At 63.4% G+C, this 24,250-nt stretch overlaps 1 protein-coding gene across 1 annotated transcript; it reads left to right on the top strand.

The window, feature by feature from the left end:
* Window positions 1–383: 383 nt before the first annotated feature.
* Window positions 384–24,240, top strand: VARS2 (valyl-tRNA synthetase 2, mitochondrial; the record flags this gene model as incomplete). Its single annotated transcript, XM_054051955.1, has 29 exons — window positions 384–649; window positions 1,725–1,812; window positions 2,323–2,423; window positions 2,907–3,019; window positions 4,207–4,273; window positions 5,094–5,191; window positions 5,289–5,370; window positions 5,439–5,558; window positions 6,560–6,671; window positions 7,258–7,346; window positions 8,071–8,161; window positions 8,942–9,069; window positions 10,156–10,259; window positions 10,347–10,428; window positions 11,333–11,409; window positions 12,306–12,490; window positions 13,265–13,335; window positions 13,474–13,599; window positions 14,820–14,924; window positions 15,865–15,933; window positions 16,011–16,089; window positions 16,179–16,306; window positions 17,498–17,650; window positions 18,059–18,247; window positions 18,341–18,452; window positions 21,861–22,033; window positions 22,915–23,016; window positions 23,138–23,234; window positions 23,609–24,240. Coding segments are annotated over exons 1-29 (3,753 nt in total), but the record flags the coding sequence as incomplete, so codon positions are not given.
* Window positions 24,241–24,250: the final 10 nt, after the last annotated feature.

Raw genomic sequence — 24,250 nt, 5'->3', positions numbered from 1 at the left:
CTCTCCCAGTCTCTCCCAGTCTCTCCCAGTCCCTCCCCACACTTCTCCCAGTCTCTCCCAGTGGCCCCCCAGCCCCTCTCCCAGTCCTCCCAGTGCCCCCTTACACCCCGCCCCCCCTCACCCTCAGACTCCGCCGAGGCCCCGCCCCTTCCTTCCCGCCCTGCTCCGCGCGCCGCGGCACGTGGGGGTGCGGCAGGCCACGCCCCCAAGCGAGACCACGCCCCCTCCGCCAAGACAACACGCCCCCTCCCCTACACTGCGCTGAGGCCACGCCCCTCAATAAGGGCCAACGTGCTTCCTTGAGGCCACGCCCCTCGTCGAGGCCACGCCCCTTCATCAAGACCACGCCCCCGCATCGAGGCCACGCCCCCGCATCCCCTCGCCCGCCAAGTTGAATTCCCGCCTGGGACACCGGCTCCCGCAGTCACGTGCCGGGTCGGGGGGGTGTCACGTGACGCCGCGGCCGGCAATGGCGGCGCCCGCGCTGGGTCGGACCGTCCCCGCCGCCCTCGGGCCGCTGTGGGGCTGCCGCGCCCGGTGCAGCGCCGCCGCCGCCGAGCAGGCCCGGCTGCGAGCCCGCCGCCACAAGGAGGAGCGGCAGCGGCGGAGGAGGGAGAAGGAGGAGGCGGCGGGGGAAGAGGGGGCGCGGGTACGGGGCGGGGCGGGGGGGGGCACTGGGAGGGACTGGGAGAGGGGCGGGGGTAGCACTGGGAGGGACTGGGAGAGGGGCGGGGGTAGCACTGGGAGGGACTGGGAGAGGGGCGGGGTAGCACTGAGAGAGGGGCGGGGGGCACTGGGAGGCACTGGGAGAGGGATGGGGGCACTGGGAGGGACTGGGAGAGACTGGGAGAGGGGCGGGGGGCACTGGGAGGGACTGGGAGAGGGGCGAGGGGTGACTGGGGGGCACTGGGAGATGGGCTGGGGGGCACTGGGAGGGACTGGGAGAAGGGATGAGGACATTGTGAGGGAGTGGGGGTCATTGGGCGCACTGGTTTGCACTGGGAGAGGGGTTGGAAGGACTGGGAGGGACTGGGAGAGGGGTTGGCGGGACTGGTTTGCACTGGGAGAGAGGTTGGCGGGACTGGTTTGCACTGGGAGAGGGGTTGGCGGGACTGGGAGAGGGACTGGGGGCACTGGTTTGCACTGGGAGAGGGGTTGGCGGGACTGGGAGAGGGACTGGGGGCACTGGTTTGCACTGGGAGAGGGGTTGGCGGGACTGGTTTGCACTGGGAGAGAGGTTGGCGGGACTGGGAGAGGGACTGGGGGCACTGGTTTGCACTGGGAGAGGGGTTGGAAGGACTGGGAGGGACTGGGAGAGGGGTTGGCGGGACTGGTTTGCACTGGGAGAGAGGTTGGCGGGACTGGTTTGCACTGGGAGAGGGGTTGGCGGGACTGGTTTGCACTGGGAGAGGGGTTGGCGGGACTGGGAGAGGGACTGGGGGGCACTGGGAGGCACTGGGAGAGGGGTTGGTGGGACTGGGAGAGGGACTGGGGGGCACTGGGAGGCACTGGGAGAGAGGTTGGCGGGACTGGGAGAGGGACTGGGAGGCACTGGTAGAGGGGTTGGCGGGACTGGGAGAGGGACTGGTTTGCACTGGGAGAGGGGTTGGCGGGACTGGGAGGCACTGGGAGAACTGAGGGAGAAAGCAGTGGGACGACTGTAACTGTCCCGGCTTGTACTGCCTCATACTGGTTTGTACTGGTCCGAACTGGGGGGCTCTCAGCCGCAGGTGCCCACGGCCCCCCCCAAGGGGTGGATCCCCAAAAGCGAAGTGGAGTACCAACAACCGCTGGAGCCCGACGGCAAAAAGGGTACCGTGGGGGGACGGGGGGGGCACCGGGGGGGCACGGGAGGGGGGCACAGAGGGGCTATGGGGGACACGGGGGGGCACAGAGGGGATATGGGGGACACGGGGGGGCACAAAGGGGTGGGGGGGCACGGGGGGGCTATGGGGGACATGGGAGGGGGCACAGAGGGGCTATGGGGGACACGGGGGGCACAGAGGGGATGTGGGGGACACGGGGGGGGCACGGGGGGATATGGGGGACACGGGGGGGTTACAGAGGGGCTATGGGGGACACGGGGGGTGCACAGAGGGGATATGGGGGACACTGGGGGGGCACAGAGGGGCTGTGGGGGACACGGGGGGGCACAGAGGGGATATGGGGGACACGGAGGGGGCACAGAGGGGATATGGGGACACTGGGGGGGCACAGAGGGGCTATGGGGGACACGGGGGAGGGACATGGAGGGCTTGGGGGGGTCCTGGGGGGGGTGTGTTGGGTTCTGGGGTGACAGTGGTGTCGTTTTTGGGGTGACAGCCACGGGGGGGCCACTGCCCCCCACCTACAGCCCCCGGTACGTGGAGGCAGCGTGGTACGAGTGGTGGGAGAAGGGGGGGCTCTTCACCCCCCCCAGCACGGTGAGGGGGCAGAAAATACCACGGGGGGCAAATACTGGGGGTGGGGGGGGGCAGAAAACGGCTGCCATGGGGGGCAAATAGTGGGGTGGGGGGGCAGAAAACGGCTGCCATGGGGGGCAAATAGTGGGGTGGGGGCAGAAAACAGCAGCCATGGGGGGCAAATAGTGGGGGGGGGGGGCAAATATTGGGGTGGGAGCTGAAAACTGGGGGCGGTTGGGGGGGCAAATAGTGGGATGGGGGGCAGAAAACAGCTGAGGGGGGCAAATGCTTGGAGGAGGGGCAGAAAAGACCCATGGGGGGGTAAATGGGGGGGGCGGAATATAGTCTTGGGGGGGGCAAATAGCAGGAGAGGAGGCGGAAAACACCCATGGGGGGGGCAAATTGAGGAGGTGGGGTAAATGGGGGAGTTGGGGGGGGGCAAATAGGGGGGTTGAGGGGGGGCAAATAGCCTGAGTCGGGCCATGTTTCCCCCCCCCTCCCCAGGATGCCGGGGGGGGCCGTGTCCTCAGCCTGGTGCTGCCCCCCCCCAACGTCACGGGGTCCCTTCACCTCGGCCACGCGCTGACCGTCACCCTGCAGGACGTCCTGGTGCGCTGGTCAGTGCGGGGGGGGCAAATTGGGGGGCAGGGGGGCAGAATGGGGCCCCCCAACGGGGGTTTGGGGGGGGGCTGGGGGGGGGTATTTGGGGTTTAGGGGGGAAAATGGGGGCTTTGAAGGGGCAAACTGGGTCCTTCAGTGGGTTTGGGGGGGGCTGAGGGGGGTATTTGGGGCGGGGGGGGGGCAGAATGGGGCCCCCCAAGGGAGTTTGGGGGGGGCTGGAGGGGTTATTTGGGGTTTAGGGCAGGAAACGGGGGGGTTTGGGGGGTATTTGGGGTTGGGAGGGGCAGATTCGGTTCCTCGGAGGGGTTTTTGGAGGTATTTGGGGCTGGGGGGGGCAGAATGGGGCCCCCCAAGGGAGTTTGGGGGGGGGGCTGGGGGGGTTATTTGGGGTTTAGGAGAGTAAATTGGGGGGTTTGGGGGGGTATTTGGGGTGGGAGGGGGCAGATTCGGTTCCTCAGTGGGGTTTGGGGGTGTATTTGGGGCTGCGGGGTGCAGAATGGGGCCCCCCAAAGGAGTTTGGGGGGGGCTGGGGGGGGTTATTTGGGGTTTAGGGGAGGAAACGGGGGGGTTTGGGGGGTATTTGGGGTTGGGGGAGGGCAGATTGGGTCCCTCAGTGGGGTTTGGGGGGGACTGAGGGGGGTATTTGGGGCGGGGGGGGGGCAGAATGGGGCTCTCCAAGGGGGTTGGGGGGGGCTGGGGGGGTTATTTGGGGTTTAGGGGAGGAAATTCGGGGGTATTTGGGGGTTATTGGGGTTGGGGGGGCAGATTGGATCCCATGGGGCATTTTCGGGGGGTATTTTGGAGAGGGGTAATTTGGGGGGGGGGGGGCAGATTGGGTCCCGTGGGGCATTTTGGAGGGGTATTTGGGGTCTATGTTGGGGGGGGGGGTCTATTTTGGGGGGGGTATTTGGGGGTGTGTTTTGAGGGGGGGTATTTTGAGGGGGGGTATTTTGGAGGGGTATTTGGGGGTCTATTTTGGGGGTCTGTTTTGGGGGGGGTATTTCATGGGGGGTATTTTGGGGGCACATTTTAGGGGGGTATTTTGGGGGGGTATTTCATGGGGGTCTATTTTGGGGGGGTCTATTTTGAGGAGGGTATTTTGGGGGCACATTTTGGGGGGGTATTTCATGGGGGGTATTTTGGGGGGGTCCTTGCGGGGGTCCCCACGGTTCCGGGGCCGCAGGCGGCGAGCGCAGGGCTGGACTGTGCTGTGGGTTCCGGGGACCGACCACGCCGGCATCGCCACCCAGGTGACACCCCCGTGTCCCCAACGTCCCCCCCCAGTGCCCCCCTTGTGTCCCCAACGCCCCCCAAGATGTCCCCAACACCCCTAATGCCCTCCCGATGTCCCCAATGTCCTCATTGTTCCCAATATCCCCTCCCCAATGTCCCCAATGACCCCCCAAGATGTCCCCAATGCCCCCAATGTCCCCAATGTCCCCTCCTCAATGTCCCCAATAACCCCCCTGATGTCCCCAATGTCCTCAGTGTTCCCAGTATCCCCTCCCCAATGTCCCCAATAACCCCCCCAAGATGTCCCCAACACCCTAAATGCCCCCCGATGTTCTCTTCTCATTGTCCCCAATGTCCTCAGTGTTCCCAATATCTCTTCCCCGATGTCCCTAATAACCCCCAAGATGTCCCCAACACCCTAAATGCTCCTCCCCAATGTCCCTCCAGTGTCCCCAACATCTCCAGTGCCCCCCATTGCCCCCCGCGATGTCCCCAATGTCCCTCCTTGGTGTCCCCAATACCCCTCAGATGTCCCCAACACCCCCAATGCCCCTCCCTGATGTCCCCAATATCCTTAATGCCCCTCCTTGGTGTCCCCAATACCCCTCAGATGTCCCCAAGGCCCCCAGTGCCCCCCCCCCCCGGTGTCCCCAAGGCCCCCAATGCCCCCCCCGTGTCCCCAAGGCCCCCAGTGCCCCCCCTGGATGTCCCCAAGGCCCCCAGTGCTCCCCCCGGTGTCCCCAAGGCCCCCAATGCCCCCCCTGGATGTCCCCAAGGCTCCCAGTGCCCCTCCCCGGTGTCCCCAACGCCCTGTCCCGCTGTCCCCGCTGTCCCCAGGCGGTGGTGGAGCGTTGGCTGTGGCACCAGCGCGGTTTACGCCGTCAGGATCTGACCCGCTCCGAGTTCCTGGATGAAGTTTGGGCCTGGAAACAACGGTGAGGGTGACAACGGGGACATCGAGGGGTGACCCGAGAGGTGACAAGGAGGTGACAACCCCTCCCCAAAACCGTGTCACCCCCCTCTTTGTCACAGCCACGGGGACGAGATCCTGCGGCAGCTCCGGGCCTTGGGGGCGTCGCTGGATTGGAGCCGTTGTGCCTTCACAATGGACCCCGTGAGTGTCCCCAAGTGTCCCTCAATGTCCCCAAGGCTCCCTCGGTGTCCCCTAAATGTCCCTTCCAGGCGTTCTCGAGGGCGGTGACGGAGGCTTTCGTGCGGTTACACCGCGACGGTTTGATCCACCGCGACCGCCGTCTCGTCTCCTGGTCCTGCGCTCTGCGCTCCGCCGTGGCCGACGTGGAGGTGACGCTGTCCCCAAGGGTCCCCAAGGGCGGGGGAGCCCCCCCTCGGGCCCCAAACTGTCCCCAAGGGGCACTTACCCCCCCCGCCCCCGTCCCCAAACTGTCCCCAAGAGGGGATTAAGCCACTCCCTGTTCTCCCTCTGGCTACGAGTTGGGTTTAAACTCCAAACTGTCCCCAAACTGTCCCCAAACTGTCCCCAAGGGGGGGTTAACCCCTCCTTCTGTCCCCAAACTGTCCCCAAACTGTCCCCAAGGGAGGGTTAACCCCTCCTTCTGGCCCCAAACTGTCCCCAAGAGGGGGTTAACCCCTCCTTCTGGCCCCAAACTGTCCCCAAACTGTCCCCAAGGGGGGGTTAACTCCTCCTTCTGGCCCCAAACTGTCCCCAAACTGTCCCCAAGGGGCGTTAACCCCCCCCTTCCTGTCCCCAAACTGTCCCCAAGGTGCATTTAACCCACTTCCTGAACCTAAAATGTCCCCAAAGGGGGTTTAAACCCCTTCCTTGTCCCCAAGCTGTCCCCAAACTGTCCCCAAGGGGGGGCTAAACCCCTTCCTTGTCCCCAAGCTGTCCCCAAGGGGTGTTTAAACCCCTTTCCTGTCCCTAAAGCTGTACTCAAGGGGGGTTTGAACCCCTTCCTTGTCCCCAAACTGTCCCCAAAGGGGACTTAAACCCCTTCCTTGTCCCCAAGTTGTCCCCAAACTGTCCCCAAGGGGGGGTTTAAACCCCTTCCTTGTCCCCAAACTGTCCCCAAGGGGGTTTAAACCCCTTCCTTGTCCCCAAACTGTCCCCAAGGGGGCGGTTAACCCCCTTTCTTATCCCCAAACTGTCCCCAAGGGGGGTTTAAACCCCTTCCTTGTCCCCAGACTGTCCCCAAACTGTCCCCAAGGGGGGGGGTTAAACCCCTTCCTTGTCCCTAAGCTGTCCCCAGACTGTCCCCAATGGGGGGTTCACCCCCTCCTTGTCCCCAGACTGTCCCCAAACACGGTGGCTCGTGTCCCCGCAGGTGGAGTCCCGCGCCCTGAGTGGCCCCACGAGGCTGCGCGTCCCCGGTTGTCCCCAACCTGTCACCTTCGGCGTCCTCGTCACCTTTGCCTACCCCGTGGAGGGGGAGGACGGTGAGTGCCACCGAGTGTCCCCCGGGTCCCCTTCCGCGTCCTTTGTGACCGTGAGTGTCCCCTTGTGTGTGTCCCGTGTCCTGGAGTGTCCCCTTTTGTGTCCCTCATGTCCTGGAGTGTCCTCTCCTGTGTCCCCCATGTCCTGGAGTGTCCCCTCCTGTGTCCCCCGTGTCCTGGAGTGTCCCCTTGTGTGTCCCCCATGTCCTGGAGTGTCCCCTTGTGTGTCCCCCACGTCCCCTTCTGTGTCCCTCATGTCCTGGAGTGACTCCTCATGTGTCCCCAATGTCCCCTTCCACGTCCCTTGTCACCTGGAGTGTCCCCTCCCGTGTCCCCCCCGTGTCCTGTAGTGTCCCCTCGTGTGTCCCCCACGTCCTGGAGTGTCCCCTTGTGTGTCCCCTGTGTCCTGGAGTGTCCCCTCCCGCGTCCCCCACGTCCTGGAGTGTCCCCTCCCGCGTCCCCCACGTCCTGGAGTGTCCCCTCCCGTGTCCCCCGTGTCCTGTAGTGTCCCCCCCGTGTCCTGGAGTGTCCCCCCCGTGTCCTGGAGTGTCCCCTCCCGTGTCCTGACGTGTCCCCTCGCCGGGCTCAGGGCTGGAGCTGCCGGTGGCCACCACGCGCCCCGAGACGCTGTTGGGGGACGTGGCCGTGGCCGTACACCCCGAGGACCCCCGGTACCGGGTGAGGCCCACGGGGGGCGGGGCCTGCGGCGGGGGGCGGGGCCACCGACTGCCTGTGGCTGTGGGGGAGGGGGCGGGGCCTGCGGGGTGTGGCCGTGTAAGGGAAATGGGTGGGGCCTAAGAGTGAGGGGCAGGGCCTGAGTGATGTGGCCATATAAGGGAAAGGGGTGGAGCCTGGGGGCTGTGGCCATATAAGGGAAAGGGGCAGAGGTATATAAGGGAAGGGGGTGGGGCCAGGGGAGCTGTGGCCATATAAGGGAAAGGGGCGGGGCCAGGGGGTTTGTCCATATAAGGGAAAAGGGGCAGAGGTATGTAGGGGAAAGGGGTGGGGCTGGGGGAGCTGTGGCCATATAAGGGAAAGGGTTGAGGCCCAGGCACTGTCCATATAAGGGAAAAGGGGTGAGGCCAGGGATCTGTGGCCATATAAGGGAAAGGCATGTGGCTGGGGGTTGTCCATATAAGGGAAAAGGGGTGGGGCCAGGGGACCTGTGGCCATATAAGAGAAAGAGGTGTGGCTGTGCTTTGTCCATATAAGGGAAAAGGGGTGGGGCCAGGGGGAGCTGTGTGAAGGGGCGGAGCTACAGGTGATGGGCGGGTCTGCTGGGCTTAGTGCTATGCCCATATAAGGGTAACAGGCGGGGCCTTGGGTGGGGGCGGGGCCCCTGGTCCAGGTCATGCCCATATAAGGGCAGGGGTGTGGTCTTTTCTGACCCTGCCCCCCCCAGCACCTCCATGGCCGCCGCGTCCGTCACCCCTTCACCGAACGCCTTCTCCCCATCATCACCGACCCCAGCGTGGAGCCGACCCGCGGCACCGGTACTGGGACCAGTATGGGGGCACTGGGACCAGTCTGGGGGGCACTGGGACCAGTTTGGGGGCACTGGGACCAGGATAGGGGCACTGGGACCAGTCTGGGGGGCACTGGGACCAGTAGGGGGGCACTGGGACCAGTCTGGGGGGCACTGGGACCAGTATGGTGACACTGAGGGGTACAGGGTGACATTGGGGGGACAGTGGGTGACACTGGGGGGTGCAGGGGGACATTGGGGGGACACTGAGTGACACTGGGGAGACAGTGGGTGACACTGGGGGGACACTGGGTGACACTGGGGGGACAGTGGGTGACACTGGGGGGAGACACTGGGGGACACTGGGGAGACAGTGGGTGACATTGGGGGGTGCAGGGGGACACTGGGTGACATTCGGGGGACACTGGGTGACAGTGGGAAGACAGTGGGTGACATTGGGGGGTGCAGGGGGACACTGGGTGACATTCGGGGGACACTGGGTGAGAGTGGGAAGACAGTGGGTGACATTGGGGGGTGCAGGGGGACACTGGGGGACGCTGGGTGACACTGGGGAGACAGTGGGTGACACTGGGGGGAGACACTGGGTGACACTGGGGAGACAGTGGGTGACATTGGGGGGTGCAGGGGGACACTGGGTGACATTGGGGGGACACTGGGTGACATTGGGGAGACAGTGGGTGACACTGGGGGGTGCAGGGGGACACTGGGGGGACAGTGGGTGACACTGGGGGGACAGTGGGTGCCGGGGGGGGTCGGTTGGCGCTGCAGTGTCCCCGTGTCCCCGCAGGGGCGGTGAAGGTGACGCCGGGGCACAGTGTCCCCGATCTGGCGCTGGCGCGCGCCCACGCGCTGTCCCCGCTCTGCGTCATCGCCGACGATGGCACTCTCTGTCCCCCGGGGGGGGGGTGGCTCCAGGTACCCCCCTGTGTCCCCCCCTGTCCCCCCCCCGTCCCCCATGTCCCCCCCGTCCCTCGTGTCCCCCCCGTCCCTCCTGTCCCCCCCATCCCCAGCCGTGTCCCCTCTGTCCCCAACCATGTCCCCCCATCCTTCGTGTCCCCTGTCCCTTGTGTCCCCCCTGTCCCCAGCTGTGTCCCTGGTGTCCCCCCCGTCCCTCATGTCCCCTGTGCCCCCCCTGTCCCCAGCTGTGTCGCCCCTGTCCTGGATGTCCCCCCCCCGTCCCCAGCCATGTCCCCCAGTCCCTCGTGTCCCCCATGTCCCCAGCCGTGTCCCCCCCGTCCCTCATGTCCCTCGTGTCCCCCTGTCCTGGGTGTCCCCCAAGTCCCCAACCGTGTCCCCCATCCCCAGCCGTGTCCCCCCCGTCCCTCATGTCCCCCCCGTGTCCCCCATCCCCAGCCGTGTCCCTTGTGTCCCCCCCATCCCTCGTGTCTCAGCCGTGTCCTCCCCGTCCCCCGTGTCCCCCCCGTCCCCCCCATTCCCCGTGTCCCCAGCCGTGTCCCCCCCGTCCCCCGTGTCCCCAGCCGTGTCCCCCCTGTCCCTCGTGTCCCCCCCGTCCCCCCTGTCCCTCGTGTGCCTCCCGTCCCCCGTGTCCCCAGCCGTGTCCCCCCGTCCCTCATGTCCCCCCCCGTGTCCCCCCCGTCCCTTGTGTCCCCCCCGTCCCCCATGTCCCCCGTGTCCCCAGCCGTGTCCCCCCGTCCCTCATGTCCCCCCCGTGTCCCCCATCCCCAGCCGTGTCCCCCCCGTCCCCCGTGTCCCCCCCGTCCCCCGCCGTGTCCCCAGCCGTGTCCCCCCCGTCCCTCGTGTCCCCCCCGTCCCCCGTGTCCCCAGCCGTGTCCCCCCCGTCCCCCGTGTCCCCAGCCATGTCCCCCCGTCCCTCGTGTCCCCCCCCGTCCCCCGTGTCCCCAGCCGTGTCCCCAGCCGTGTCCCCCCGTCCCCCGTGTCCCCAGCCATGTCCCCCCCCGTCCCCCGTGTCCCCCGTGTCCCCCGTGTCCCCCCCAGTGTCCCCAGCCGTGTCCCCAGCCGTGTCCCCAACGCCGTCCGCAGGGCGTTCACCGCTTCGTGGCGCGGGATCGGGTGGTGGCGGCGTTGGCCGAGCGCCGTCTCCTGCGCGGTACGCAGGACCACGCCATGACCCTGCCCGTCTGCAGGTACCCCCCTGTCCCCCCCCGTGTGTCCCCCCCGTGTCCCCTCGGGGTCCCCTCAACCCCCCGCGGGGGCTCTCGGTGTCCCCACAGCCGCTCTGGGGACGTCATTGAGTATCTGCTGAAGGATCAGTGGTTCCTGCGGTGCCGCGAGATGGGACAGCGCTGCCGAGAGGTGACAATGGGGGGGGGGGCGTCAAATGGGGGGGACAATGGATGGGGGGGGCATCAGATGGGGGTTTGGGGCCATCAGATGGGGGTTTGGGGTCATCAGATGGGGGTTTGGGGACATCAAGTGGGGATTTGGGGGCCATCAGATGGGGTTTGGGGACATCAAGTGGGGATTTGGGGGCCATCAGATGGGGGTTTGGGGACATCAGATGGGGTTTGGGGGCATCAGATGGGGGTTTGGGGGCATCAGATGGGGATTTGGGGCCATCAGATGGCATTTGGGGCCATCAGATGGGGTTTGGGGACATCAGATGGGGATTTGGAGGCATCAGATGGGGGTTTGGGGGCATCAGATGGGGTTTGGGGACATCAGATGGGGGTTTGGGGCCATCAGATGGGGATTTGGGGCCATCAGATGGCATTTGGGGCCATCAGATGGCATTTGGGGACATCAGATGGGGTTTGGGGACATCAGATGGGGGTTTGGGGCCATCAGATGGGGTTTGGGGACATCAGATGGGGGTTTGGGGGCATCGGATGGGGGTTTGGGGGCATCGGATGGGGGTTTGGGGACATCAGATGGCGTTTGGGGACAACAGATGGGGGTTTGGGGCCATCAGATGGGGTTTGGGGACATCAAGTGGGGGTTTGGGGGCATCAGATGGGGGTTTGGGGCCATCAGATGGGGGTTTGGGGGCATCAGATGGGGTTTGGGGGCATCAGATGGGGGTTTGGGGCCATCAGATGGGGTTTGGGGACATCAAGTGGGGGTTTGGGGACGTCAGATGGGGGTTTGGGGCCATCAGATGGGGGTTTGGGGACATCAGATGGGGTTTGGGGACGTTGGATGGGGGTTTGGGGCCATCCCTGAAGATCAGAGTCACCTCTGCCCCCCCTTTGCCGAACAGGCGGTGACTTTGGGGCGACTCAAACTGATCCCCAAATTCCATGAGAAGAACTGGAAGAGTTGGATGGACAAAGTGGGGTGAGGGGGGGGACATGGGGGGGGACATGGGGGTCCGGGACCCCCCCTGGAGGGGACAGAGTGGGGTTTGGGGGGGACATGGGGGTCCGGGACCCCCCCCGGAGGGGACAGAGTGGGGTTTGGGGGGGACATGGGGGTCCGGGACCCCCCCCGGAGGGGACAGAGTGGGGTTTGGGGGGGACATGGGGGTCCGGGACCCCCCCCGGAGGGGACAGAGTGGGGTTTGGGGGGGACATGGGGGTCCGGGACCCCCCCGGAGGGGACAGAGTGGGGTTTGGGGGGGCCATGGGGGTCTGGGACCCCCCCCGGAGGGGACAGAGTGGGGTTTGGGGGGGCCATGGGGGTCGGGGACCCCCCCCGGAGGGGACAGAGTGGGGTTTGGGGGGGACATGGGGGTCCGGGACCCCCCCGGAGGGGACAGAGTGGGGTTTGGGGGGGACATGGGGAGGGTTGGTGGGTACTGGGGGGACCCCCCCAATAAAAAAGGGGTCCTGGATCTCTTGGGGGGGGTTTGGGGCTCTATCCCTGTTGACCCCCCCCTTTTTGCCCCCCCCTTTTTGCCCCCCTTTTTTTGCCCCCCCTTTTTTTTGCCACCCCTTTTTTTCCCCCCCCTTTTTTGACCCCCGTTTTTTTCTCCCTTTTTTTTCCCCCCCTTTTTTCCCCCCCCTTTTTCCCCCCCTTTTTTCCGACCCCCCTTTTTTACCCCCTTTTTTATTGGCCCCCCCTTTTTTTTGGCCCCCCCTTTTTTCTCCCCCCCCCCTTTTTTCTCCCCCCCCCTTTTTTCTCCCCCCCTTTTTTTTGCCCCCCCCCCTTTTTTTGGCCCCCCCTTTTTTCCCCCCCCTTTCCCCCCCCCTTTTTGCCCCCCCCTTTTCGCCCCCCCTTTCGCCCCCCCTTAGGGACTGGTGCCTGTCTCGGCAGCTGTGGTGGGGGCACCGGATTCCGGCGTACAAAGTTGGGGTCCCCCCCCCGGGGTCCCCCCAAACCGAAGAGCTGTGGGTGGTGGGACGCGACGAGGATGAAGCGCGGAAGGAGGCGGCGGAAATCCTGGGGTGCCCCCCCCAAGAAATCCAACTGCACCAAGGTGGGGGCACCCCGAAATCCAACCAATAACCCCCCCTCCTGCACCCCAAAATCCAACCTAACCCCCCACTGCACCCCAAAATCCAACCGATAACCCCCCCCGCACCCCAAAATCCGACCGATAACCCCCACTGCACCCCAAAATCCAACCGATAACCCCCCCAAGGACCCCAAAATCCAACCTAAACCCCCCCCTCACCCCCAAATCCAACCTATAACCCTCCCAAGGACCCCAAAATCCACCCTATCACCCCCCTGCACCCCAAACTCCAGCCTATAACCCCCCTAAGGACCTCCAAATCCAACCTACCCCCCCCCGCACCCCAAAATCCAACCTATAACCCCCCTAAGGACCCCAAAATCCAACTTAAACCCCCCCAAGGACCCCCAAATCCAACCTATAACCCCCCCCAAGGACCCCCAAATCCAACCTAACCCCCCCCGCACCCCAAAATCCAACCTATAACCCCCCTAAGGACCCCAAAATCCAACCTAAACCCCCCCCGCACCCCCAAATCCGACCTAAACCCCCCCAAGGACCCCAAAATCCACCCTATCATCCCCCTGCACCCCCAAATCCAACCTATAACCCCCCTCGCACCCCAAAATCCAACTTAACCCCCCCCAAGGACCCCAAAATCCAACCTAAACCCCCCCCGTACCCTCAAATCCGACCTAAACCCCCCCCAAGGACCCCCAAATCCAACCTAACCCCCCCCCAAGGCCCCCCAAATCCACCCTTTCCCCCCCCGCACCCCAAAACCACCCTTTGCAGACCCCGACGTCCTGGACACGTGGTTCTCGTCGTCCCTCTTCCCCTTCGCCGCTCTGGGTTGGCCCCAAGAGGTGAGTTTGGTGGCCCCAAAGGAGACCTCTTGGTGGCCCCAAGAGAGCCTTTGGTGGCCTCGAGGGCGCTTGAAGACCCCCAAAGGACTCTCGGAGACCCCGAAACAACGTCGCGTCCCCCCCGTTTTGTGTCCGCAGACCCCCGATTTCCGCCGTTTCTACCCCACCAGCGTCCTGGAGACGGGCAGTGACCTTCTCTTCTTCTGGGTCGCCCGGATGGTCATGTTGGGCCAAGAGCTCACGGGTCGTCTGCCGTTCAACCAGGTGTGTCCCCAACGGGGTCCCCTCCAGGTCCCCAAACCCCTCCCCGGGTCACCTCCAGGTGTCCACCAACCCCTCCTGCTCCCCCGAGTGTCCCCAACCTTCGCCTTTCCGGGGGCTCCTGAGGTTCTTCCTGGTTCCTCAGGGGTTCTTGGAGCTCCTCAATGTCACCTGGAGGTCCCCAAGGGTCCCTGTCCCCATTCTGAAGGTCCCTGTCCCCACCTTGGTGTCCCCGGGGGTCCCTGTCCCCTCCTGGGTGTCCTCAGGAGCCCGTGTCCCCACCTCGGTGTCCCCAAGGGTTCCTGTTCCCACCTTGGTGTCTCCAGGGTTCCTTGTCCTCTCCTGGTTCCTCAGGGGTTCTTGGAGCTCCTCAATGTCCCCTGGAGGTCCCCGATGTCCCCAAGGGTCCCTGTCACCCCCTCGGTGTCCTCAGGAGTCCCTGTCCCCATCCTGAAGGTCCCTGTCCCCACCTTGGTGTCCCCAAGGGTTCCTGTCCCCACCTTGGTATCTCCAGGGTTCCTTGTCCTCCCCTGGTTCCTCAGGGGTTCTTGGAGCTCCTTGATGTCCCCTGGAGGTCTCCGATGTCCCCAAGGGTCCCTGTCCCCATCCTGAAGGTCCCTGTCCCCTCCTCGGTGTCCCTGGGGGTCTCTGTCCCCATCCTGAAGGTCTCTGTCCCCACTTTGGTATCTCCAGGGTTCCTCGTCCCCTTCTGGTTCCTTGGGGGTTCTTGGAGCTCCTCAATGTCCCCTGGAGGTCCCCGATGTCCTCAAGGGTCCCTGTCCCCCCCTTGGTGTCCTCAGGAGTCCCTGTCCCCATCCTGAAGGTTCCTGTCCCCTCCTCGGTGTCCCCAGAGGTCCCTATCCCCATCCTGAAGGTTCCTGTCCCCTCCTCGGTGTCCCCAGAGGTCCCTGTCCCCATCCTGAAGGTCCCTGTCCCCACCTTGGTGTCCCCAAGGGTTCCTGTCCCCACCTTGGTATCTCCAGGGTTCCTTGTCCTCCCCTGGTTCCTCAGGGGTTCTTGGAGCTCCTCGATGTCCCCTGGAGGTCCCCGATGTCCCCAAGGGTCCCTGTCCCCATCCTGAAGGTTCCTGTCCCCACCTCGACGTCCCCAGGGTTCCTCGTTCCCTTCTGGTTCCTCGGGGGTTCTTGGAGCTCCTCAACGTCCCCCGGAGGTCCCCGGGGGTCCCTGTGTCCCCCCCAGCTCTGTCCCTTCGTCCCCTCCAGGTCCTCCTCCACTCTCTGGTCCGCGACGCTCAGGGCCGTAAGATGAGCAAATCCCTCGGGAACGTCATCGACCCCCGAGACGTCATCGCTGGGGCCACTCTGCAGGTACGGCGACACCAGAACCGCGGCGAGGGGACACCGAGGTCCCCGAGCCCCAAAAGGGGGAGGAGCCAGGGGTGAAGGTCAAGGAGACCCCAAAATGGGGGTCAAGGAGACCCCAAAAGGGGGTCAAGGAGACCCCGAAGATTAAGGTCAAGGAGACCCCAAAAGGGGGTCAAGGAGACCCCAAAGATTAAGGTCAAAGAGACCCCAAAGATTAAAGTCAGGGAGACCCAAAGATGAACATCAAGGAGACCCCAAAAAGGAGGTGAAGGAGACCCCAAAGGTTAAGGTTGGGGAGATCTAAAATGAAGGTCAAGGAGACCCCAAAATGAAGGTCAAGGAGACCCCAAATGGAGGTCAAGGAGACCCCAAAAGGGGGTCAAGGAGACCCCAAAGATTAAGGTCAAGGAGACCCCAAAAAAGAGGTCAAGGAGACCCCAAAATGAAGGTCAAGGAGACCCCAAAAAGGGGGTGAAGGAGACCCCGAAGGTTAAGGTCAGGGAGACCCAAAGATGAAGGTCAAGGAGACCCAAAGAGGAAGGTCAAGGAGACCCAAAGAGGAAGGTCAAAGAGACCCAAAGATGAAGGTCAAGGAGAACCAGAGATGAAGGTCAAGGAGACCCAAAGATGAAGGTTTAAGGACACCCAAAAATGGAAGTCAAGGAGACCCAGAGATGAAGGTCGAGGAGACCCAAAGACGAAGGTCGAGGAGACCCAAAGACGAAGGTCAAGGAGACCCAAAGACGAAGGTCGAGGAGACCCAAAGACGAAGGTCGAGGAGACCCAAAGACGAAGGTCAAGGAGACCCAAAGATGAAGGTTAAGGACACCCAAAAATGGAAGTCAAGGAGACCCAGAGATGAAGGTCAAGGAGACCCAGAGATGAAGGTCAAGGAGACCCAAAGGTCTTGGAGCCTCTCGCCGCAGCGTCTCCCATCTTGCAGGAGCTGCAGGAGAAGCTCCAGCAGAAGATCCTGGACCCCCACGAGCTGAAGGTGGCCGCGGAGGGCCAGGTGGGACCTTTCCCCTTCCCTTATCCCCCCCCAGCCCCACCTCGCGGTCCCTCCAACCCTCTCCGTGTCCTCTGCAGAGGCGGCAGTTCCCTCACGGCCTCCCCGAGTGCGGCACCGACGCTCTGCGCATGGCGCTCTGCTCCCACAACGTCCACGGTAGGAGGAGCCACCGCGGCCACCAGCGCCTCGGCCTCGCCTCCCGCTGCCCTCATCTCTCCCACCTCTCGTCTCCTCCACCGCCGCAGGTGACGACGTCCGCTTGGACATCTCCACGGTCCTCAGCTACCGCCGCTTCTGCAACAAAGTCTGGAACGCCGTCAAGTTCGTCCTGGCCGCCGTCGGGCCCGACTTTGTCCCTCAACCTTCTGAGGAGGTACTTCTGCTGCTTCCGTTGCTTCTTCTGCTTCTGCTTCGTCTTCTTCTTCTTCTTCTTCTTCATCTTCTTCTGCTTCGTCTTCTGCTTCTTCTTTTTGTTCTTTTTCTTATTGTTATTTTTCTCTTTTTGCTTCTTTTTCTTCTGCTTCACCTCCATCTCTTTCTCCATCTCCTCCTTCTTCTCTCTTCTCTCTTCTCTCTTCTTTCTTCTGTCTTTCCTTCTTCTTCATCTCCTTCTTCTCTCTCCTCCTCCATCTCCTCCTTCTCTTCTCCTCCTTCTCCTCCTTCTCTCCTTCTCGTCCTTCTTCTCTCTTCTCCTTCTTCTCCTCCACCTTCTCCTTCTTCTTTTCTCTCCTCCTCTTCTCTTGTCCTCCTTCTCCTTCTCCTCCATCTCTCTCCTTCCTGTCCTTCTCCATCTCCTTCTCCATCTCCATCTCCTTCTCCATCTCCTTCTCCTTCTCCTTCTCCTTCTCCATCTCCATCTCCTTCTCCTTCTCCTTCTCCATCTCCTTCTCCATCTCCTTCTCCATCTCCATCTCCATCTCCATCTCCATCTCCTTCTCCATCTCCATCTCCATCTCCATCTCCTTCTCCATCTCCTTCTCCATCTCCTTCTCCTTCTCCTTCTCCTTCTCCTTCTCCTTCTCCATCTCCATCTCCATCTCCATCTCCATCTCCATCTCCATCTCCATCTCCATCTCCTTCTCCTTCTCCTTCTCCTTCTCCTTCTCCATCTCCATCTCCATCTCCTTCTCCATCATCTCCTTCTCCATCTCCTTCTCCATCTCCTTCTCCATCTCCATCTCCATCTCCATCTCCATCTCCATCTCCTTCTCCATCATCTCCTTCTCCATCTCCTTCTCCATCTCCTTCTCCATCTCCATCTCCATCTCCTTCTCCATCTCCATCTCCTTCTCCATCTCCATCTCCATCTCCTTCTCCATCTCCTTCTCCATCTCCTTCTCCATCTCCATCTCCTTCTCCTTCTCCATCATCTCCTTCTCCATCATCTCCTTCTCCATCATCTCCTTCTCCATCATCTCCTTCTCCATCTCCTTCTCCATCTCCTTCTCCATCTCCTTCTCCATCTCCTTCTCCTCCTCCTCCATCTCCTCCTCCTCCATCATCTCCACGTTCTCCACGTTCTCCACGTTCTCCTCCATGTTCCCGCTCTCTGCGGGTGGTGCAGACGGTTCCGGATCACCCTCTGGACCGTTGGCTGTTGAGCGCGGTGACGCGGGCGGTGGAGGAGTGCGGCCGCCGCCTGGACGCGCTGGAGGCTCACGCCGCGCTGGCCGCCGTCCATCACTTCTGGCTCCGCACCTTCTGCGACGTCTACCTGGTGGGTGGCCGCGTCCGTCTGTCCTCCCTGTCCGTCCCTCCGTCCGTCCCCACCCCTTCGCGTCTCCCCCACGTCTTCAACCTCAATGGCCCATTGAGAAGGTCCGTCCGTCTGTCTGTCCCCTCCTCCCCCTGTCCCCCCATCCCGTCCGTCTGTCCGTCCCCTCCTCCCTTTGTCCCCCCATCCCGTCCGTCTGTCCGTCCCCTCCTCCCTTTGTCCCCCCATCCCATCCATCTGTCTGTCCCCTCCTCCCTTTGTCCCCCCATCCCATCCATCTGTCTGTCCCCTCCTCCCTCTGTCCCCCTCATTCCCGTCCGTCTGTCCGTCCCCTCCTCCCTTTGTCCCCCCATCCCGTCCGTCTGTCCATCCCCCCCCGCTAACGCCGTCCATCTGTCCGTCCGTCCGCAGGAGACGGCCAAGGGCCGCGCGGGCTCGATGGCGGCGGCGCGGACGCTGGTGGCGGCGGCTGATCTGGGGCTGCGGCTGTTGGCGCCGTTCGCGCCGTTCCTGGCGGAGGAGCTGTGGCAGCGGCTGCCCCGTCCCGCGTCCGTCAGTCCGTCCGTCGGCCGCGCCCCCTTCCCCGACGCCCGAGCGCTGGTGGGTGCCCCGACGGCGACGGCTTAGGGGGGGACGAGGGGCTCGCTTGAGGGCTCCCCCCATCTCTGACCCCCCCGGTTTGTCCCCACGCAGGCGCGGTGGCGCTGCCCCGAGGCCGAGGAGGCCGTGGCGGCCATGATGGAGGCTGTGAGGGCGGCACGAGGCCTCAAGGAGCTCTTCGGGATCGGTTCGGCGCGGCCGCCAGGTGAGGGGGGGAGCAAAGATGGCGGGAGGGGGGACGTGCACCTCCCAGAGGGCACTGGGGCAGCCAAGATGGCTGCCAAGGTGGGGGCAGCAGCTCCCAGAGGGCACTGGGGCAGCCAAGATGGCTGCCAAGGTGGGGGCAGCAGCTCCCAGAGGGCACTGGGGCAGCCAAGATGGCTGCCAAGGTGGGGGCAGCAGCTCCCAGAGGGCACTGGGGCAGCCAAGATGGCCGCCAAGGTGGGGGCTACAATATGGCCGCCAAAGAGGGGAGGGCTCTGTGTCCCAGCACTCTTCGTGGAACACAAGATGGCCGCCACGTTGGGCTCTTGGTGGCCACGTTGGGCTCTTGTCGGCCATGTTGGGCTCTTGTCGGCCATGTTAGGCTCTTGTTGGCCATGTTTTGCTCTTGTCGGCCATGTTGGGCTCTTGGCGGCCATGTTGGGCTCTTGTCGGCCATGTTGGGCTCCTGGCGGCCATGTTGGGCTCTTGGCGGCCGTGTTGGGCTCTTGTTGGCCATGTTGGGCTCTTGTCGGCCGTGTTGGGCTCTTGTCGGCCATGTTGGGCTCTTGTCGGCCATGTTGGGCTCTTGTCGGCCATATTGGGCTCTTGGCAGCCATGTTGATCTCTTGGCAGCCATGTTGATCTCCTGGCAGCCATGTTGGGCTCTTGTCGGCCATGTTGAGCTCTTGGCAGCCATGTTGTGCTCTTGTCGGCCATGTTGGGCTCTTGTCGGCCATGTTGGGCTCTTGGCGGCCGTGTTGGGCTCTTGGCGGCCGTGTTGGGCTCTTGTCGGCCATGTTGGGCTCCTGGCGGCCATGTTGTGCTCTTGTCGGCCGTGTTGGGCTCTTGTCGGCCATGTTGGGCTCTTGTCGGCCGTGTTGGGCTCTTGTCGGCCATGTTGGGCTCTTGTCGGCCATATTGGGCTCTTGGCAGCCATGTTGATCTCTTGGCAGCCATGTTGATCTCTTGGCAGCCATGTTGGGCTCTTGGCAGCCATGTTGATCTCTTGGCGGCCATGTTGTGCTCTTGTCGGCCATGTTGGGCTCTTGTCGGCCATGTTGAGCTCTTGGCAGCCATGTTGTGCTCTTGTCGGCCATGTTGGGCTCTTGTCAGCCATGTTGGGCTCTTGTCGGCCATGTTGGGCTCTTGGCGGCCATGTTGGGCTCTTGGCAGCCATGTTGGGCTCTTGGCAGCCATGTTGATCTCTTGGCGGCCATGTTGGGCTCTTGTCGGCCATGTTGGGCTCTTGTCGGCCATGTTGAGCTCTTGGCGGCCATGTTGGGCTCTTGTCGGCCATGTTGGGCTCTTGTCGGCCATGTTGAGCTCTTGGCGGCCATGTTGGGCTCTTGTCGGCCATGTTTTGCTCTTGGCGGCCATGTTGGGCTCTTGTCGGCCATGTTGGGCTCTTGGCGGCCATGTTGGGCTCTTGTCGGCCATGTTGGGCTCTTGTCGGCCATGTTGAGCTCTTGTCAGCCATGTTGGGCTCTTGTCGGCCATGTTTTGCTCTTGGCGGCCATGTTGGGCTCTTGTCGGCCATGTTGGGTTCTTGTCGGCCATGTTGGGCTCTTGTCGGCCATGTTGGGCTCTTGTCGGCCATGTTGGGCTCTTGTCGGCCATGTTGGGCCCTTGGCAGCCTTTTTGGGCTCTTGTCGGCCATGTTGGGCTCTTGGTGGCCATGTTTTGCTCGTGTCGGCCATGTTGGGTTCTTGTCGGCCATGTTGGGCTCTTGTCGGCCATGTTGGGCTCTTGTCGGCCATGTTGGGTTCTTGTCGGCCATGTTTTGCTCTTGTCGGCCATGTTGGGCTCTTGGCGGCCATGTTTTGCTCTTGTCGGCCATGTTGGGCTCTTGTCGGCCATGTTGTGCTCTTGTCGGCCATGTTGGGTTCTTGTCGGCCATGTTGGGTTCTTTTCGGCCATGTTGTGCTCTTGTCGGCCATGTTGGGCTCTTGTCGGCCATGTTGTGCTCTTGTCGGCCATGTTGGGCTCTTGTCGGCCATGTTGTGCTCTTGTCGGCCATGTTGGGCTCTTGTCGGCCATGTTGGGCTCTTGTCGGCCATGTTTTGCTCTTGTCGGCCATGTTGGGCTCTTGGCGGCCATGTTGGGTTCTTGTCGGCCATGTTGGGTTCTTGTCGGCCATGTTGGGCTCTTCTCGGCCATGTTGATCTCTTGGCGGCCATGTTGGGCTCTTGGCGGCCATGCTGGGCTCTTGTCGGCCATGTTGATCTCTTGTCGGCCATGTTGATCTCTTGTCGGCCATGTTGATCTCTTGTCGGCCATATTGGGCTCTTGTCGGCCATATTGGGCTCTTGTCGGCCATGTTGGGCTCTTGGCGGCCATGTTGGGCTCCTGGTGGCCATGTTTTGCTCTTGTCGGCCATGTTTTGCTCTTGTCGGCCATGTTGGGCTCTTGGCGGCCATGTTGGGCTCTTGGCGGCCATGTTGGGCTCCTGGCGGCCATGTTGGGTTCTTGGCGGCCATGTTGGTCTCCTGGTGGCCATGTTGGGCTCTTGTCGGCCATGTTAGGCTCTTGTCGGCCATGTTGGGCTCTTGTCGGCCATGTTGAGCTCTTGGTGGCCATGTTGATCCCTTGGCGGCCATGTTTTGCTCTTGTCGGCCATGTTGGGCTCTTGTCGGCCATGTTGGGCTCTTGTCGGCCATGTTGATCTCTTGGCAGCCATGTTGGGCTCTTGTCGGCCATGTTGGGCTCTTGTCGGCCATGTTGGGCTCCTGGCGGCCATGTTGGGCTCTTCTCGGCCATGTTGATCTCTTGGCAGCCATGTTGGGCTCTTGTCGGCCATGTTGGGCTCCCGGCGGCCATGTTGGGCTCCCGGCGGCCATGTTGGGCTCTTGGCGGCCATGTTGGGCTCTTGGCGGCCATGTTGGGCTCTTGGCGGCCATGTTGAGCTCTTGTCAGCCGTGTTGGGCTCTTGGCAGCCATATTGATCTCTTGGTGGCCATGTTGGGCTTTTGTCGGCCATGTTGGGCTCTTGGTGGCCATGTTGGGCTCTTGGTGGCCATGTTGGGCTCTTTTTCGGCCATGTTGTGCTCTTGTCGGCCATGTTGGGCTCTTGTCGGCCATGTTGGGCTCTTGGCGGCCATGTTGATCCCTTTGCGGCCATGTTGGGCTCTTGGCAGCCATGTTGAGCTCTTGTCAGCCATGTTGGGCTCTTGTCGGCCATGTTGGGCTCTTGGCAGCCATGTTGAGCTCTTGTCAGCCATGTTGGGCTCTTGTCGGCCATGTTGGGCTCTTGTCGGCCATGTTGGGCTCTTGGTGGCCATATTGGGCTCTTGTCGGCCAAGTTGGGCTCTCGTCGGCCATATTGGGCTCTTGTGCACCATCTTGGTTTCTTGTTGGCCATCTTGGTCTCTCGTCGCCGGGTGCTGACGGTGTGTGTGTGTCCCCCCCGCAGTGGTTGTTTGCTGCCCCCCCGCGGCGGTGCCGTTGCTGCGGGCGTTGGGGCCGTCGCTGCAGGCGTTGGCGCAGACGGAGCCGCCGCGGCTCTTGGCCCCCGGAACCCCCCCGGCTCCCGGCTGGGTGGCTGCTCCCGCCGGCGCCTGCGGACACCTCCACCTGCGCCTCCGCGTGAGCGACCGCGGGGGGATTTAGGGGTTCTTGGGGGGGTTGAGGGGTTCCAAGGGGGTCTTTGAGGGGTTCCAGGCAGTTTTGGGTATCCCAGGGGGGACTTTAGGGGTTTGGGGGGGGGGGGGGGGTTGGGGATTTCAGGGGCGGCTTTGGGGGGTTCCAGTGGGTTTTGGGGGTTCCAGCGGGGAATTTAGGGGTTCCATGGGGATTTGGGGAGTTCCAGGGGGCTTTGGGGGTTTCAGGGGGGGGTTTAGGGGGTTCCAGGGGAGACTTTAGGTGTTTCAGGGAGGGTTTTGGGGGGATCCAGGGGACATTTGGGGGTTCCAGGGTGGACTTTAGCGGTTTCAGGGGGGGCTTTGGGGGGATCCGGGGGGGCTTGGGGATTCCAGGGGGTGTTTGGGGGTTCCAGGGGGGGGTTCAGCGGGATCTGGGGGACTTTGGGGGTTTCAGGGGGTTTTGGGGAGTTCCAGGGGGGGTTTTGGGGGTTTCAGGTGGGGGTTAAGGGGTTTCGGGGGGGGTTGGGGGTTCCAGGGGGGACTTTCCATGTTTTGGGGGGGGGTTGGGGTTCCAGGAGGGCTTTGGGGGTTCCTGGCAGGACTTTAGGGCTTTCAGGGGGGGTTGTGGGGTTCCAGGGGGGACTTTAGGGGTTTCAGGGGGGGCTTTGGGGGGTTCCAGGGGGGCTTTGGAGGGTTCCGGGGGGGGTCTTGGAGGTTCCAGGGGGGCTTTGGAGGGTTCCGGGGGACTTTAGGGGTTTCGGGGGGTTTTGGGGGTTCCAGGGGGGACTTTCGGCGTTTCAGGGAGGGTTTTGGGGGGATCCGCTGGGGCTTTGGGGGGGTTCCAGGGAGGGCCCCCCCATGTTGGTTTTTTGGGGTCCCCCCCAGGGTGTGGTGGAGCCGTCGAGCGCTCGGAGGCGCCTCTGCGCCCGATCCCATCGCCTTCGGCAGCGCCTCCAGAGCCCCCGCGGGGGGGGACCCCCCCACCAGGTACCCCCCTTCTTCCCCCCCCTCCCCCCCCCGAGGGCTCATTAACCTCATTAACGTGGTTGGGGGGGGGGGGGCGCCTCTTCGTTAGCGCTGCCCTCGTTAACGGTTTCCCCCCCCCCAGGTTGGCGCTCTCCGCGCTGAGCTGAGCCGCGTGGAGCAGGCCCTGCGCACCCTGGAGCAGCCCGGCTTCTGGGGGCACCCCGAGGGGGACCCCAACAGCTGCAGGGGGGACCCCGAGCTCAATAAACCCCCCCGGGAGCCTTAACGACCTTTCCCGACTCGTTATGTCATCCTGGGACGTGTCACGAGCTGCTCGGTCTCAGCTCGGGGATGAGGGTTTGGGGGGCAATGGGGTGTCTAAGGGGAACCCCAACATCTGGAGAGGGGACCCCAACATCTGGGGGGACCCCGAGCTCAATAAACCCCCCCGGGAGCCCTAACGACCTTTCCTGACTCGTTATGGCATCCTGGGACGTGTCACGAGCTGCTCGGTCTCAGCTCGGGGATGAGGGTTTGGGGGGCAATGGGGTGTCTGAGAGGAACCCCAACATCTGGAGAGGGGACCCCAACATCTGGAGAGGGGACCCCAACATCCGGGGGGACCCCGAGCTCAATAAACCCCCCCGGGAGCTCTACCGACTCTTCCCGCCTCGTTCTGTCCCCTCGGGGACGTGTCACGAGCTGCTCGGTCTCAGCTCGGGGATGAGGAGGGGACACCTCAGCTCCTCCTCCTCCTCCTCCTCTTCGCTCTGGATCTGGTTCAGAGGTCCCCGGATGCCACCGGGAGCTGCCGGCATCGACCGGAACCCCTGGAGACCCCCAGGACCTCCTCACCACCTCCAGAACCTTCTCATCACCATCACCAGGACCTTCTCACCACCTCCAGAACCTTCTCACCACCCCCAGAACCTTCTCACCACCATCACCAGGACCTTCTCACCACCCCCAGAACCTTCTCACCACCTCCAGAACCTTCTCACCACCATCACCAGGACCTTCTCACCACCCCCAGAACCTTCTCACCACCCCCAGAACCTTCTCACCACCATCACCAGGACCTTCTCACCACCCCCAGAACCTTCTCACCACCATCACCAGGACCTTCTCACCACCTCCAGAACCTTCTCACCACCCCCAGGACCTTCTCACCACCATCACCAGAACCTCCTCATCAGCCTCAGGACCTTCTCCCCATCACCAGGACCTTCTCCCCACCCCCAGGACCTTCTCCCCA

The sequence above is a fragment of the Cuculus canorus genome, chromosome 31 (genome assembly GCF_017976375.1).
Source record: "Cuculus canorus isolate bCucCan1 chromosome 31, bCucCan1.pri, whole genome shotgun sequence".
NCBI lineage: Eukaryota > Metazoa > Chordata > Aves > Cuculiformes > Cuculidae > Cuculus > Cuculus canorus.
Note: the sequence above shows the minus strand (reverse complement) of the source record. Positions and strands in the feature narration are given on the sequence as shown.